The 14,614-nt window shown below is 41.7% G+C and overlaps 1 protein-coding gene across 4 annotated transcripts in view; it reads right to left on the bottom strand.

Annotated features, from left to right (window-relative positions):
• CIT (citron rho-interacting serine/threonine kinase) overlaps positions 1-14,614 on the bottom strand; it is a 165,941-nt gene that overhangs the window by 45,412 nt on the left and 105,915 nt on the right. For all 4 annotated transcript variants that reach the window (XM_039240508.1, XM_039240361.1, XM_039240432.1 and 1 more), the window contains exons 23-24: positions 8,358-8,411; positions 677-874 (exon numbers count right to left, since the gene is read on the bottom strand). In XM_039240508.1, the coding sequence (XP_039096439.1) occupies positions 677-874; positions 8,358-8,411 (252 nt within the window). The remainder of the gene's footprint in view (positions 1-676; positions 875-8,357; positions 8,412-14,614) is intronic.

The raw sequence follows: 14,614 nt of genomic DNA on the forward strand, positions 1-14,614 counted from the left end.
AGGGTCATGGGAATCGAGTCCATGTAAGGTTCTGTGCTGAGCATGGAACCTATTTAAGATATCCATTCTCTCTCTCTCTCTCTCTCTCTCTCTCTCTCTCCCCTTCCTCTGCCCATCCTCCGTGATCTCCTCTCTCCCCTCCCTCTAAAAAAATCTTTAAAAAATAAGAAGTCAAGTGGCTCACACTGGCATCCCGGAACATTCTATTTTACTTTTACTTTTTTTAAAATCAAAATTTAAAAAATGTCACACTTTTCAAAGCCACCTTTCCAAACCCCTAAGCCCTAGGAAACATAGACATGACTATGAAAAAGAGCCCCCATCTAATGGACAAGGCTCACTCTTGGATCCCTTGGGAGAGGTGCACCAGAGGCTTGCTCTAAAATCTAAAGGGATAGGGGCACCTGGATGGCTCAGTCGGTTAAGCGTCCAGCTTCAGCTCAGGTCATCATCTCACTGTTTGTGAGTTCAAGCCCGGCGTCAGGCTCTGTGCTGACAGCTCAGAGCCCGGAGCCTGCTTCAGATTCTGTGTCTCCTTCTCTCTCTGCCCCTCCCCTGCTCGTGCTCTGTCTCTCTGTCTCTCAAAACTGAATACAAGTTAAAAAAAAAATAAGTAAAATAAAATCTAAAGGGATCAAAGTGTGTCAGGGATCTCTGACACTGTTACTGTCCTCACTTGCTTCTGGCTGGTGAGCTGCATCTCTCTCTCCGTAATCTCACGGCGGAGATGGTCCACTTCGCTCCGCAGCTGTACTATCTCATCGTTGGCGCCAGAAGCCTCGTCGAGTTGTTTGGACAAGTAGAAATTTTGGTTGTTGAGCTCAGCGTTGTCCTCGGTCAGCTGGTTTAGCTGCTCCTCCAGGTCTGTGATTACCTAAAAGAGGAGAGGAATCCAGTTCTGCATCAAGCAAGTGGATTTTAAATGAGAAACTGCTTCTAGAGCCATTGGCTTTAGAGCCTACATGACACTGGCAGTCCGTGTGCCACCCCACTTTGCTTCTCCAGCCCCGGCAGCCAAAGCCATGCCCGCCCACTTAGCACTAACACCCACTGTGGGGGAAAAGGGAAAGTCTCTTTCTAACTCAGGATCCATCTCGAAGGTACGGCAGAAGTAAATCGAGCAAGAGTGACTGCCATACGGAAGGGGCAACTTTAAATGAGATCAAGTTCATGGACAATAATACAATGTGGAAAATGTGAGCCGAGGAAAGGCGTTTAACAGACTGGTATCGCAATCAGCTAATTAAACTACAATGGCCATGGCACCATCCACGGGACATTGGAACCAGAGATAGTCTGAGGAAGCAAAATAAAGTTCTTATCAAGGAGGGCTGACCCCGAAGGACACCAAGCGTTATTTTAATATCTTGGCAATAAATTTAATTTCATGCAACAAAAGAAAAAAATTTAAGGGAAGCTCAGAAGAATCCTAAAAATACTGTACTGTGGCACCACTTTAATGGTTTTTATTATACAGTTAGCTATCAGAAAATGGGAAGGCATGTATATGAAACTGTCATTTTATTGAGAGATTTAATCTGGTTTTGCTAAATTATTTCCCTGCTTGATGGCAGAATGACTTAGATTTCAGTGCATTTAGCTTTCCTATTCTCTTTGCTGAGGTTCAGTATCAGCACTTGCAGAGAGAGCTTTTATATACAATACTGTCGAAGTTTAAGGGCAATTTTCTAATAATGGTTGGAATGAGGCACACAGGCAGTAAATTAAATTTTATATAACAAAAAGAAGTAAATTAAAAGGAAATGCCTTGAAGTCTACGGTTTATTAATTGTTTCCAATTTTCAAACCTAGAGTAGACTTAGTTTATGAAATGTTGTCACTGTTTCCATGACTAATTCCCTATTTTAACCCCCTTTGATTATCAATTTAAAAAAATCTTCCCAGGCACATGGAATTAAAGGACATCAATTAACCACATTTGTTCAATGTGGCTCAGAAAACAGAGGCTTTTCATTTTGTTAACTGAGCTGATAAGCTTTTAATGTAGTAAGTGGTCTAGTAATTTGTATTTTAATGTCAAAAGCCTTGTTAATTCCTAATGTACTGGTTTGAGGCACGCTGTCAACTACAAGATGGGGAATAAAGGTTATCTGGTTGGGTCCTTAGCTACGGATCCTTCTTTATCAGGGAAGGAAAACAGGAAAACACTACCAGTTTGTCAACCCTAGTAGGCAGTCATGCCCAAAGGGATCCCTGGGTGGCCCTTCTGGTAACATGGTTAGATCTCTTGAAACCAGAAACAATGAATAAACAATGCCCAGTAGTTCAACTGAGTCCGTCTTTCATGTCGTAAAACCTATTCCTTAAGAAAGTTTTCATCCTAGACTGTAAATATCTCCATTTAACTATTGTGCTGCCTTCTAATTTTACTCCCCTTCCCCCCAAAACAAAGGCAGGTTGGCCTGGAGCTATACTATAAAATGGAGTTTGGAACCACAAATACAGCCATTTTGAACTTTGGGGTTTGGTGTCTCCATCCGTGAAACAGAAGTCAATACCATATTTATTCCCTCCTCTGTTTCTATTTTTTTAATGTTTTGAATTTTCTTGCACACTATTCTACCTTACTGTCACCTGCGAAATTCAAAGGATAAAAATTAAAGACCAAGACAGTGCTTCATATTAAAGATTATAGTGGTGCCTCTTGCGGAGCAAGGAGACTACAGAAAATCTGTCGACATGAGAATATATACGTTGCCCAAATCACTTACTTGCCACTTAAGGACATAACTAAGCCTTTGGGTTCCCACTCCCTTTCTCTGATTTATGGGAAAAATTGCAATTTATTATTAGCCCATTTTGGCTACCTCTTCTTTCAAAATAGAATACAAAGTGCTAAAGAAGAAATCCTTGAAAAGCTCAATGAAGTACCAGATTATTACTCTCACGTCAGTGGAGATGGACCCACTGGACTAGGAGGCATTCTTCTATTTCCCTTTTGTCATCCAGTTTTCAAGGGGCCTCACGTCTCTCTGATTTCTACTTACAGTTTGTGATTGTTGGTTCTATATTTTACCGTCTCTATTTTGCCTGTTCGTCAAGCTTTTAATGTTATGGAGTGTTATGTGTTTGTGCAAAGTACCCAAACACTCATTTTAGCTCACTCAGACTTTTTATATTCTTTCTGCCTAAGTCACATGTTTAGCTTGAGACTCTATTTTGAGTTGCTGGAGTTGTGGTGTTAAATGGTAGTTTTAGGGGCGCTTGGGTGGCTCAGTCCGTTAAGTGTCCGACTTTGGCTCAGGTCACAATCTCAAGGATCATAGGTTCGAGCTTGTATTGGGCTCTGCACTAACAGTGCAGAGGCTGCTTGGGATTCTCTCTCTTACCCTCTCTCTCTGTCCCTCCCCTGCTGGCATGCTCTCTCTCTCAAAATAAATAAATAAACTTAAAAAACAATTAAAAAGTATTCTTATAGGCAATCTGTGATTCTGAACCAGGTAAATGTGCAAGAATTCTTAGGTCTACCATGCGTCCGTGGGTGTATTCTCTCCACGCCAAGGGCAAAATTATGTCTACTATATTATGAGTCTGATAAACCTTTCAACCGCATGGATACAGGATAAAAAAGAGACACCGAAGGGCTGACTCCATCTTAGCAGAGAGAAGATGAGGGAGGCAGCCTCCTCACTCAGGAGTCCACAGGGCTTTCTTATGTGTCTTTTTTGCAGATAAGAGATCGTGGTACAGTTCTAAGAGAAAACAGGATATAAAAAATGATCTACTCTCAGTGTCCAAAAAGGAAGAGAGAGAGAGGGAGAAAGATCTCTATTTGGGGTTATCTGTCGCTTTTCAAGCAAATCTCACAGTTCTGAACAAGAACTGTTTACCTCTCACATTTAACGCGCAGACCAGTAGGGAGACTTTGCCAGGTAAATATTCAGTAGCGTGCTAGGGGGAAGGAACCAGTCAGATAATGAGCATCAGGCTAAAAAGACACGGGGCTAACGTCCTTCTGGAATGTCTGGTTCTTTCTTGAAGGCAGCTATTTGCATATTATTTATTTTTAATCTTATAGCTGACAGATTGATTCATAATTAAAACTGTGTCATATGTTTGCCCACCAACTCCCCTCTAAAACAGACTTAGGTAGGGTTTTAGGTGCCAGATTGGATCGAATCCTTTTTTTAAGTCTCTTCAAAACAGAGAAATGGTCGGAGCTGGAAAATCTTACTGTTCATGAGTTTTTTAAAAGCTACTAACTAGGGAGCTCCTATCAGTTCAGTTATTACAAGAGTCCCCATTCAGTAGCAAAGATGTCGTTTCCTCACAGAGGCAGCCTGTGACAGTACCAGTAAGAAAAGAGTATCTATCATGCCCTTCGGAAGTGTCTTTAAAGCAGCCGTTGAACCTGAAAAAGTATAACAAAGATCTACTATTGCCAAGTACTGTCCTAAAACGGTGGTTTTTAAACTTTTTATAGGGGCACACCATTTTCTAAGCAAAATATTATGTTATAAATCCAATATAATAAAATAATAATAGTTAACCAATACTGTTTAGCACTGTCTATGGACCAGGACCCGTGTAAGCACTGGGATGCATCATCTAATTCTTGCAGGACCCCCATGAGGTAGGCATTAGCACCAAATTTCTGATTCGGTGACTTCGTGTTTCCTAAGCTCTACTGTTTCTGAAATGTGAACATATATTGGAACTAAGCAGCTGTCTCTCTGTCCTTGCCAAGCACCCACAGAGCAGTTATTAAATTACTTATGCATCTTATTACTGACAGTATATTCGAATAGAGCATATACAATGTCAGTGCCATCTCACAGATAGAGATGTGGAGGCTTGGGAGTTTAATATCACATAGGTTACAAAGAGGCTGGTTTAGAATATGAATCCAGTCTGCATGACTCCAGAGGGTGTGTTTGGATCACTAAACAACCCAGCTATTCTAGCCGAAGTGTGGTTGGGGGGGAGGGGTCACTCTTTCAGGTTCCCCCTCCCACTGGGAGAGAGCCCAAAGGTTCCTCCACAGAATGCCAGAATTAAGTAAAGCCAGGATTAGAAGTCACTGCTCCAGAAAAAAAAAAAAAAGCAAATGTGACTGATTAAGACAATATAAAAGCTACACAGTTAAGAAAATAACCAAATTCAGGGCACCTAGGTGCCTCAGTTGGTAGAGCCTCGACCTTCAGCTCAGGTCATGATCTCATGGTTCGTGGGGTTTGAGCCCCAGAGAGAGTTCTCTGCTGTCAGCATAGAGCCTGCTTTGGATCCTCTGTCTCCCTTTCTCTGCCCTTCCCAGGCTCATGCTCTATTTCTCTCTCTCAAGATAAATAAACATTAAAAGAAAAAAAGTAACCAAATTCACTTTACATATTGGCATATTCTAGTAAAAAAACAGACCTCTAATTTTAAAAATCTAGGGGAGGGAGGATTACCAAAGGGCATATGGAAACACTGGAGGGTAACGGATACACTCATTATTTTTATTGTTTTGCTGGTTTCACAGATGTGTACACATTTCAAAACTCTTGAGGTTACTGTGCTCCAATTATACGTCAATAAAGCTATAAAATTTTTGTTAATGTTTTATTTATTTCTGAGAGAGAGAGAGAGAGAACATGAGCAGGGGAGGGTCAGAGAGAGAGGGAGACACAGAATCTGAAGTAGGCTCCAGGCTCTCAGCTGGCTGTCAGCACAGAGCCCGACACGGTGCTCAAACCCACGAACCGTGAGATCATGACCTGAGCCGAAGTCAGACGCTTAACTGACTGAGCCACCCAGGAGCTCCCCTAAAAAATGTTTTTAAAAAAAGCTCTTAGGAAGCTATCATGTGCATGCACATGCCCACGCACACACGCAGAGACACACAAACACACACACACACTGGAATATTACTCAGCCATGCAAAAAGAATGAGATTATGCCATTTTGTGACAACATGGATGGAGCTACGGGGGATCGTGCTAAGTGAAATAAGTCTGACAGAGATAGACAAGTACAATATGATTTCATTTACGTAAGAATCTAAAAAAGCCAAAACCAAACAAAAAGCAGAAGCAGACCCATAAGTACAGAGAATTGAAGGTGAGTGGGAGATACAGACTTCCAGTTATGGAATGAATAAGTCATAGGGATGCAAAGTACAGCATAGGGAATATAGTTGGTGGTATTATAATAGCGTTGTACGGTGACAGATGGTAACTATACTTATGGTGAGCCGAGCATAATATAGAGAGTTGTTGAATCACTATGCTATAGAGCAAAAACTAATGTAATATTGTGTGTCAACTATACTTCAATTAAAAAAAAAACTGTTATGCCAAAAGACTAAAAAAAGAGAAAACCTCCAGATGAAGGATTAACGACGTACACATATAAAAAACCTATCCAAGTTTATTTTAGGAAAAAATAGTAATATAAAAAAAAATCACGGTCATAAAATGATCTATGTTTTATTCAGTGATCATTTACGAGCATGTACGTAATATAAGCAAATGACTCTTGCATAAAATAAGAAACTGAGACAGTAAGAAACTAAAAAAGCGGCGGCACGAGAGTACAGGAACAGAATGCATCCGCTCCTCAAGGGAGGGAGGCAGAATGGAGGAAATCGGAGATGCTGTAAAGGCAGGCCCACCCCTGATGCAGCCATTGGCATTGGGAACTACAGACCAAAAATCTATCTGCCGGGTACCTGCTGGAGTCCAGCAGAGGCGTATCTCATGACCTACTAGCTGCTCTGCTCTTGGGTATATTGTCATCAGAAACAGGTGCTTATAGCCTCCAGGACACTTGCATAATAGAGCTTCCTGACAACTGTGTTCCTAATGGCAGTAACCCAAATGACCGTCAGCAGGAGGACGGATAAACGAACTTCAGTCCTACGCATCCACTGGCAACGCTACACCATACTAGTGAAAAAGAACAAACTCTTGAAGGATGCAACAACATGGATGAACACCACAGAGAATTTAAGTCAAAAAAGACTAAACCCAAAAGAGCACATCCTCTGTGATTCCATTTGTCTGAAGTTTAAGAACAGGCCGAACTGATCTCTGGTATCAGAGGTCAGAAGCAAGGTCACCCTTTGGGGCACAAGATGGTGATCAGAAGAGGGCATGAGGGAGCCATCGGGGGGTTGAGAATGTTCTGGATCCATGTTGTAGTTACACAGCTGTCCACACGTGTAAAATTTCACTGAACTGCACTATAAGATTAGTGTGCTTCATGCACTTTACAGTGTGTATTTTATTTATTTTTCAAAAATATTTATTCAAAAATATATATACTTATGTTTGGGAGAGCGCAAGCAAGGGAGGGGCAGAGAGAGGGGGACAGAGGTTCCAAACTGGGCTCTGCGCTGACAGGCTGACCCCGATGTGGGGTTCGAACTCATGAAATGCAAGATCATGACCTGAGCCAAAGACAGACACTCAACTCACCAAGCCACCCAGGTGTGCCTACAGTGTGTATTTTAGAACTAAAGTAAGGAAGGAAACCATACATGCCCAGACTTAACATCCCATTTACAGTAGGTAAAGAGGAAAGGAAAAGTTCCATTTAAAATTTAAAAGTTCCAATAAAATATGGGGCGGAAAAAAAATAAAGAAAAGAAAATATATAAGTATGTTGGGGGTGGGGTGAGTTTGGTTTCCAGAAATTCACAGACACGAATACTACAAATAGAGGCAAGTTCATGGAGAACTAAGAAGGTAATAAAGCGAGGACAGCACCAAATAAAGGAGGTGGAGCCTCTTCTGAAAGGGCTTATTTCAGTCCAATCGAAAACAGACCTAGCTCCCGCTGACCCTACCCCATTACAGAACCTTTGCATGATGCATATCTGCTCGCAGAATTCACTTCTCTCCATATACATGACATCTCCCAAAGAGCCCTAGATTTTTATTTTGCCCGTTGGGAAGTTAAAACTTCTAGGTCCACAGAACGTGCTGGTCTTTCCTCTCCACAGCTGTAGCCGGCTGGAGGAGCCTTGCAGATGCCAACTGCCTCCAGCGTCTGGACAGTGTCTGGCTGAGGACCAGCCTCGGAACCTTCTAGGTTGGGGCGGGAGGGGAAGCTGCCCTACGACTTTTGGTGCAGCGACTGAAACCTATTAGTTGCTCTGCAGTGAGAATTATTTCCACCACTCCAACTATCCTTCCCCAAACATGAAGAACGGTTTTGAATTTTAAAAACTGGCAGGAACCCGAGAAACTGGAGTTATCTGGCGCTCAGAAACTCCCAATCAGTCTGACCATATTAACTGCTTCAAGATGAAAGTTAGTAGCAAAAATCAGTCTGTGATATTCTAAGAGATGCCTCCTCTCCCCTGTCCATTTTAGTCTCATGTTATTTTAACCATGTTTAGTTTTAATACTCACAGTACAGCTGTTACGAAGGGCGTCAAATTTGCGCTGGATTTCATCTCGGTGTGCCTAAAAGGTAAGAAGTCGATTACAAATTTTTCACAGCATCGGGTACAATTTTACATGCTATGGGCCAACTAAAGAAAACAGGAATTTACTGAGAAAGCCAACAATGTTGTTGCAGCTGCCCAAACATCTGGCTTTCAAAGAACTAATCAATCAAGTCATGTCCAACATCAGAAGTTAAAGTTACAGGAATATGTGATGCTGCGTTAGTAACAACGACTATTTAGACTACACATGCACACCCTCCACAGATACACTTAACGTTCATATTAACGCCTAGGGGCTTCGGAAGAAAAGGAAAAGAAAAAGGATCAAATTTTTCCTCTCGTTCCTTTGTTTACTCTCTGTTCTAAACCCTTCCCTCTTCCTTGCAGCTGACCCCTCACTATGCTACTCCCTGAGACACACACACACACACACACATACACCCAGGACAAACTAGGATTTTTTTTCTTGTTGTTAATAAAAAGCTGCTGAGATTCAGAAACCCCACATTGACCTTGATGTAAATAGAAAGGCTTTCTCCAAGGCAGAGCTGCTCTCAAACAGCAGCATTTGTTCAGCTGACCTTCAAGAAGCGTGTGAACGCACACGCTCTGCCATCCACTGTGGGACGGCGCAGCATGTGCGGAGTCACCTTCATTCAGTGCGGAGGATGGACGTTAACAAGTGCGTGACTACAAACAGTGACAAAGGCTATGAAAGAAACAGGGTACAGGAAAAAAGAATAAGGGGGATAGAAAGGAACTTACTTACTTAGATGGGGTAGTCAAGGAGGGCTTCTCTGAAGAGGTGTCACTTAAACTGATACCTGTAGGATGATGGGGAGCCAGCCAGGCAAAGGACAGGAAAAGGCAGAGGGCACAAATCTTGAAGCAAGAAAATGTTTGGGGCATTCGATGAACAAAAAAAAAAAAGGCCTGAATGGCTAAAGCAGGGTTTTTCAAACTTCAGGCTGTGACCCAATGGCAAGCATGACAAGTGGGTTGCCTTTGAGTTTTGCTTTACCCAGTGAAATGGAATAAACAGAATAGAAAACACTGGAATGTGTCCTTGGATAGTGAAGCACTGTTGTAGGAAACTTCTGTTTCAAATACCATAATTCATCAAATTTAAGACGCTATCAAATTTAAGACAATCGCAAATTTATGTAATATTAAGAAAAAAAACAGGTACTTTGACTAAACTATGACATGTTTATGTCCATGTGACTATAGAGTCATATATCAGCTGTGACTATAAGACACGTCCTGATTTTACATACCTTGGAATCAGCATAAGAGTGTGTATATGCTCCCGTGTATTAGACAGTAGGGTAAATGTATTCTCGGTGGGTAGTGGTCAAACAACTTTTGGCTAAAACACAGCAAGAGAAGGAAAACATGGCCCAAGATGATGGTAGAGAGGCAGGCAGGGACCGAGTAACTTGAAGGTCCATAAAGGAGTTTAGGTTTCATTCAAAATACCATTAATCAGAAGCCAGTGGAAATTTTAAGAAGTAGAGGGAAATGATCGGATTGTCACTTTGTGGATGCTGTAGGAAGAACAGATAGAATAGGATGAAGGTAGAAAGAAGCATGGAAACCAGAAGACGCTGTTACTGTCACTCAAGAATGAGATGATGGTTGGGGCGCCTGGGTGGCTTAGTCGGTTAAGCGTCTGACTTTCGCTTAGGTCATGATCTCGCGGTTTGTGGGTTCGAGTCCCGCGTCGGGCTCTGTGCTGACTGCCAGCTCAGAGCCTGGAGCCTGTTTCAGTCTGTGACTCCCTCTCTCTCTCTCTCTGACCCTCCCCTGCTCATGCTGCCTCTCTCTCTCTCCTAGAAATAAATAAAACATTAAAAAAAATTAAAAAAAAAAAAAAAAAAGAATGAGATGATGGTTGTCTAGAGTAGGATGGTGGCCAAGGCAGAGAGAAGTGGATGGAAGTGACTTCTCTTTTGGAAGCACAGGTAATAAGACTTGCTGCAGACATTGGAAAAGGAAGGGCCAAAGATGCCCTAAAAGATCTTTGACTTGAAAGACAGGGTACCATTTGCTTAGCTATGAAAGCTCAAAGAAGAATCTAATTTAGGACAAAGGCAAAAGTGGCCTTTCTCTTAAAAAAAAAAAAAAATTAGTCTTCACCAGAAGGTCTACAAAATAACTAAGTCAAAAATTTTTTAATTTTTTTTTTAATGTTTTATTTATTTCTAGGAGAGAGAGAGAGAGACAGCGTGAGCAGGGGAGGGTCAGAGAGAGAGGGAGTCACAGACTGAAACAGGCTCCAGGCTCTGAGCTGGCAGTCAGCACAGAGCCCGACGCGGGGCTCGAACCCACGAACTGCGAGATCATGACCTAAGCGAAAGTCAGACGCTTAACCGACTAAGCCACCCAGGCGCCCCTTTTTTTTTAAATTTTTTTTTTTAATGTTTTATTTACTAAGTCAAAAATTTTAGAGGTGTGGGGCACCCGAGTGGCTCAGTTGGTTAAGTGTTGGACTTCAGCTCAGGTCATGATCTTTCATTCATGGGTTTGCTGCATCAGGCTCTGTGCTGACAGCACAGAACCTGGAACCTGCTTCTGATTCTGTCTCCCTCTCTCTCTGCCCCTCCCCAGCTTGTGCACATGCTCTCGCTCACTCACTCGCAAGCACTCTCTGTCTCATTTAGAGCTGTGATGTATTCTCTAGTATGTCTACTTGCTATAAATTAATATTATAAATTTATAACAGCAGATAGACACTGCAGAAAAAAAGACTGGTGAACTTGAAGACACAGCAATAGAAACTATCCAAAATAAAACTCACAAAGAAAAAGACTTAAATGAACAAGATATCAATGTGCTGTGAGACAACTCACAGCCATATACATGTAATTGGGTGCCCCTGGAGGTGGGTAGGGGTCAGGCAGAAAAACATTTGAAGAAATAATGGCCACTAATTTTCCAAAGGTTATGAAAACAACAACAACAACAACAAAAAACCCTCTAAAATCTGTCAACCTAAATTATATACCCAGCAAAAATATCCTTCAAAAAATGAAGGTGAAATTAAAGACTTCTTCAGATATGGGAACGCTGAAGGAATTTGCCACCTTCACTGTAAGAAAGGGTAAAGGAAGGCCTTCAGGCAGGCAGAAGAAAAAGGACGACCAGAAAAATAAATCTACACAAAAGAATGAAGAGCACTGGGAAAATGTTTTATTTTGTTTTTAAGTTGTACAGATTCAGAAATAAAAAGTTATCATTTGGAATCAACTCTCCAGGGGCACCTGGGTGGCTCAGCTGGTTAAGCATCTGACTTTGGCTCAGGTCATGATCTCATGGTTTGTGACTTCAAGCCCTACATCAGGCTCTGTGCTGACAGCTCAGAGCCTGGAACCTGCTTCAGATTCTGCGTCTCCCTCTCTCTTTGCCCCTCCCCCACGCACACTCTCTCTGTGTCTCTCAAAAATGAATAAACATTAAAAAAAAAAAAAAAGAATCAACTCTCCACATAATTAGCCCATGTTTATGGACTAACTTATCAGACTATGTTTTTCCCCAAGATTCAATCTCCTTTATCCCCAAGAATCATACAAGAGATTTACTGATTTAGTGGGGCATGAATACCATTTATCCAATGAAGGAACATGGTTCTACCACTAGAATCTCATCTGATATAAACAGCAGCCTGGCCCCCAAAGACCACCCAACTCCATTGATTATGAAGATATACTTCATAATCATCAAGGACAAAAGGCATGGATTCCCCTAGGAAGAATAAGGCCCTTACGTTAATAAACTCAACAGCATGAATGAGGACCAGGCAGTAAATATATTTGCCTTGAGAGCCATTCAGTCTCTATCACTACTACTCAACTCTGACCTCATAGCAGAAAAACAGCCATACACAATGTGAAAACAAGTGGGTATTCCAATAGAACTTTATTTACATAAAGCATACTGAATTTGGCCCAATGGCTATAGCTTGCCAACCCCTGATTTAAATGGCTATTTGGTATGAAATCTCTCAAAGACAGAAACGGGAAGCTGAGGGTAGAGTGAACTCCTTCAAAATGAGCTTCTTCAAAGCCTAAGCGGTGGTCATAAAAAAAGCTCACTAGCTTTGACTTAGGAAGAGAAGCCCTATTCAACATTTTTTATCAATAGCAAAATTTCCAAGTAACAGTACTCCATTACAAACGTGTTTAACTTCCCCCACTGTAGTCTGAAATTTCAATCACTAATACTGTTTCATTTGCATTAAAATCTACCATTATGAGGCCTCTGGATCATTCTGACACATCCAATGGCAATCTTCTTTACGGGTAAAATGTAACAAAGTATCATGATTATGCCTTTTGATTTATTATTGACTGTGAAATATAAACACAAAATGTAGAACTGATCCTATTATGACTGCTGGAGATTCTGTAAGCATTTAACAATTATTGAACTGATCTGAGCACGAAAATGTCAAGAAACATGTTTTATGAGTTGTAAGACAAGTGCACAAAAAAACAAAAGTTCACACAATACTGTATATAAAGAGAAGAAAATGCGTAAGACAGTCTTTAGATTCTCTCAATGAAATATTTAAGTGTTAATTGGATATTAGGTGCTACAGGGAATATTTACACTCTCCAAAGGACCCTGAAGAGCTTTTGTTTATGTGGATTATATTTATCTATATCTATCACTTTAGAAATTAAAATGGAGATTTTTTTTTCAAATATTTACTCTTTTGAAATAGCATTGCTTTTGCACCATCAGTGCAAATGGTAACACACTGAAAAATGCCAAACGACATCTTAGAATTATTATGAAAATAATCAGAACTTGGGGAACTCCTAGGGATCCACTGGTCCTACTTTGAGAACTGCCAACTTAAGGTTTGGGTGGCAATCAGGGAGAATGCACAGGCTTCAGCCTAACGACTAGAGAGGCACTCTTTTTTAGGAGTACTTAGGTCTTAATTTTAAAGAAAGGAACAAGAGGAAGAAAAAATGAGAATTATAATGCAGTCTTGATGAGAGAAAAATTCCATGTAGATCTGGAGAAAGGAAACCGGTGTTTAGATGTCTGACCATCTTTTGGGACCCATGGCCAGGATTCTAGAACACTCAGGCTTCCACATGTGCCCCCAATTCTATATCTTGCTTATCATACCAATGGCTTGCTTAATTCATTTATGTGAAACAAATGAGAGTACGCATTAACTCAAGATTTTAACAAATCAAAGAGGATGCCGTTGGGATCCCGTGATCACCCTATGCTGGATCACTCCTTTCATTAGTGCCTCTAGCTTTGGACTCCTGATTATGCATAATTAGTCATTTAACCAAATCAGTAAAAGAACATGAGGACAGGGACACGAAGCATCTGTCGTGGAGTCAATGCTGATGTGCACAGGGCCTACACCACGCCTTTACCCTGCAGCCACATTCGGAATGATGCTTACATCACATCACACATCTGTCTGCTCTACAGCGTACAAGAAACATGTCAAGGAACATCAAATTCTCTTCCTCAGATGAAGGGATGGGGTCTTAAACAGCAGGTCGAGGTGGAAAATTCTCTCTTCCTCCAAGGAACACTGAAGCACCTTAAAAGCACGGCCTTTTGTTTAAATATGACTCTCCTGTTGGCCTCCACCTTGATTCACTCTCAGCTTTTGATGGCCGGTGAACCTCCACGCACACTCGACTGACAGGCTTGCGTAAAGTCAGAGTGGGCAGCAAGAGTGCATGCAGGAGACGGGCAGTGGCTTCCTGGCAGCCCCGTCGCACTGCTTAAGTGGAGGGAGCCAGCTGTACTGTGTTGCATCTAATCTGCTCCAGCGGCAGAGGCCAGAGTGACTGTGCCCTCCCTTGGCCAGGCGATGGCAAGCCTCCTAGGGGATCCTTTTAGATCCAGCTGATTTAATTGGACTGAGGCTTACGTGAGGCCTGAACTTGGGCCTGAGCAGTGAGACAGAGTCAGGGTATTGGATCTATGGCCATCTTCTCTTTCTCTCGGAAAATACGTTCTTCAGAACAAATTGAACAAAGCCATTCAGGCAATAGCTACATGTGGTCCATCACCAGGTCCATGGGACAAAGTCAAAGGGAGGGGATAGGACAACCCATGGCCTCAAAACTGGACTGAGGCAAGTTGATAAGAGGTGTGGATTCCTGCATGCTAGGCCACACACAGCTGTAAGGTATTTTTCTCTGCCATCACTTTGAAAAAAGCCCTGTTTTCCAA

Source organism: Hyaena hyaena, unplaced genomic scaffold (genome assembly GCF_003009895.1).
Source record: "Hyaena hyaena isolate Hyena2069 unplaced genomic scaffold, ASM300989v1 scaffold_0, whole genome shotgun sequence".
NCBI lineage: Eukaryota > Metazoa > Chordata > Mammalia > Carnivora > Hyaenidae > Hyaena > Hyaena hyaena.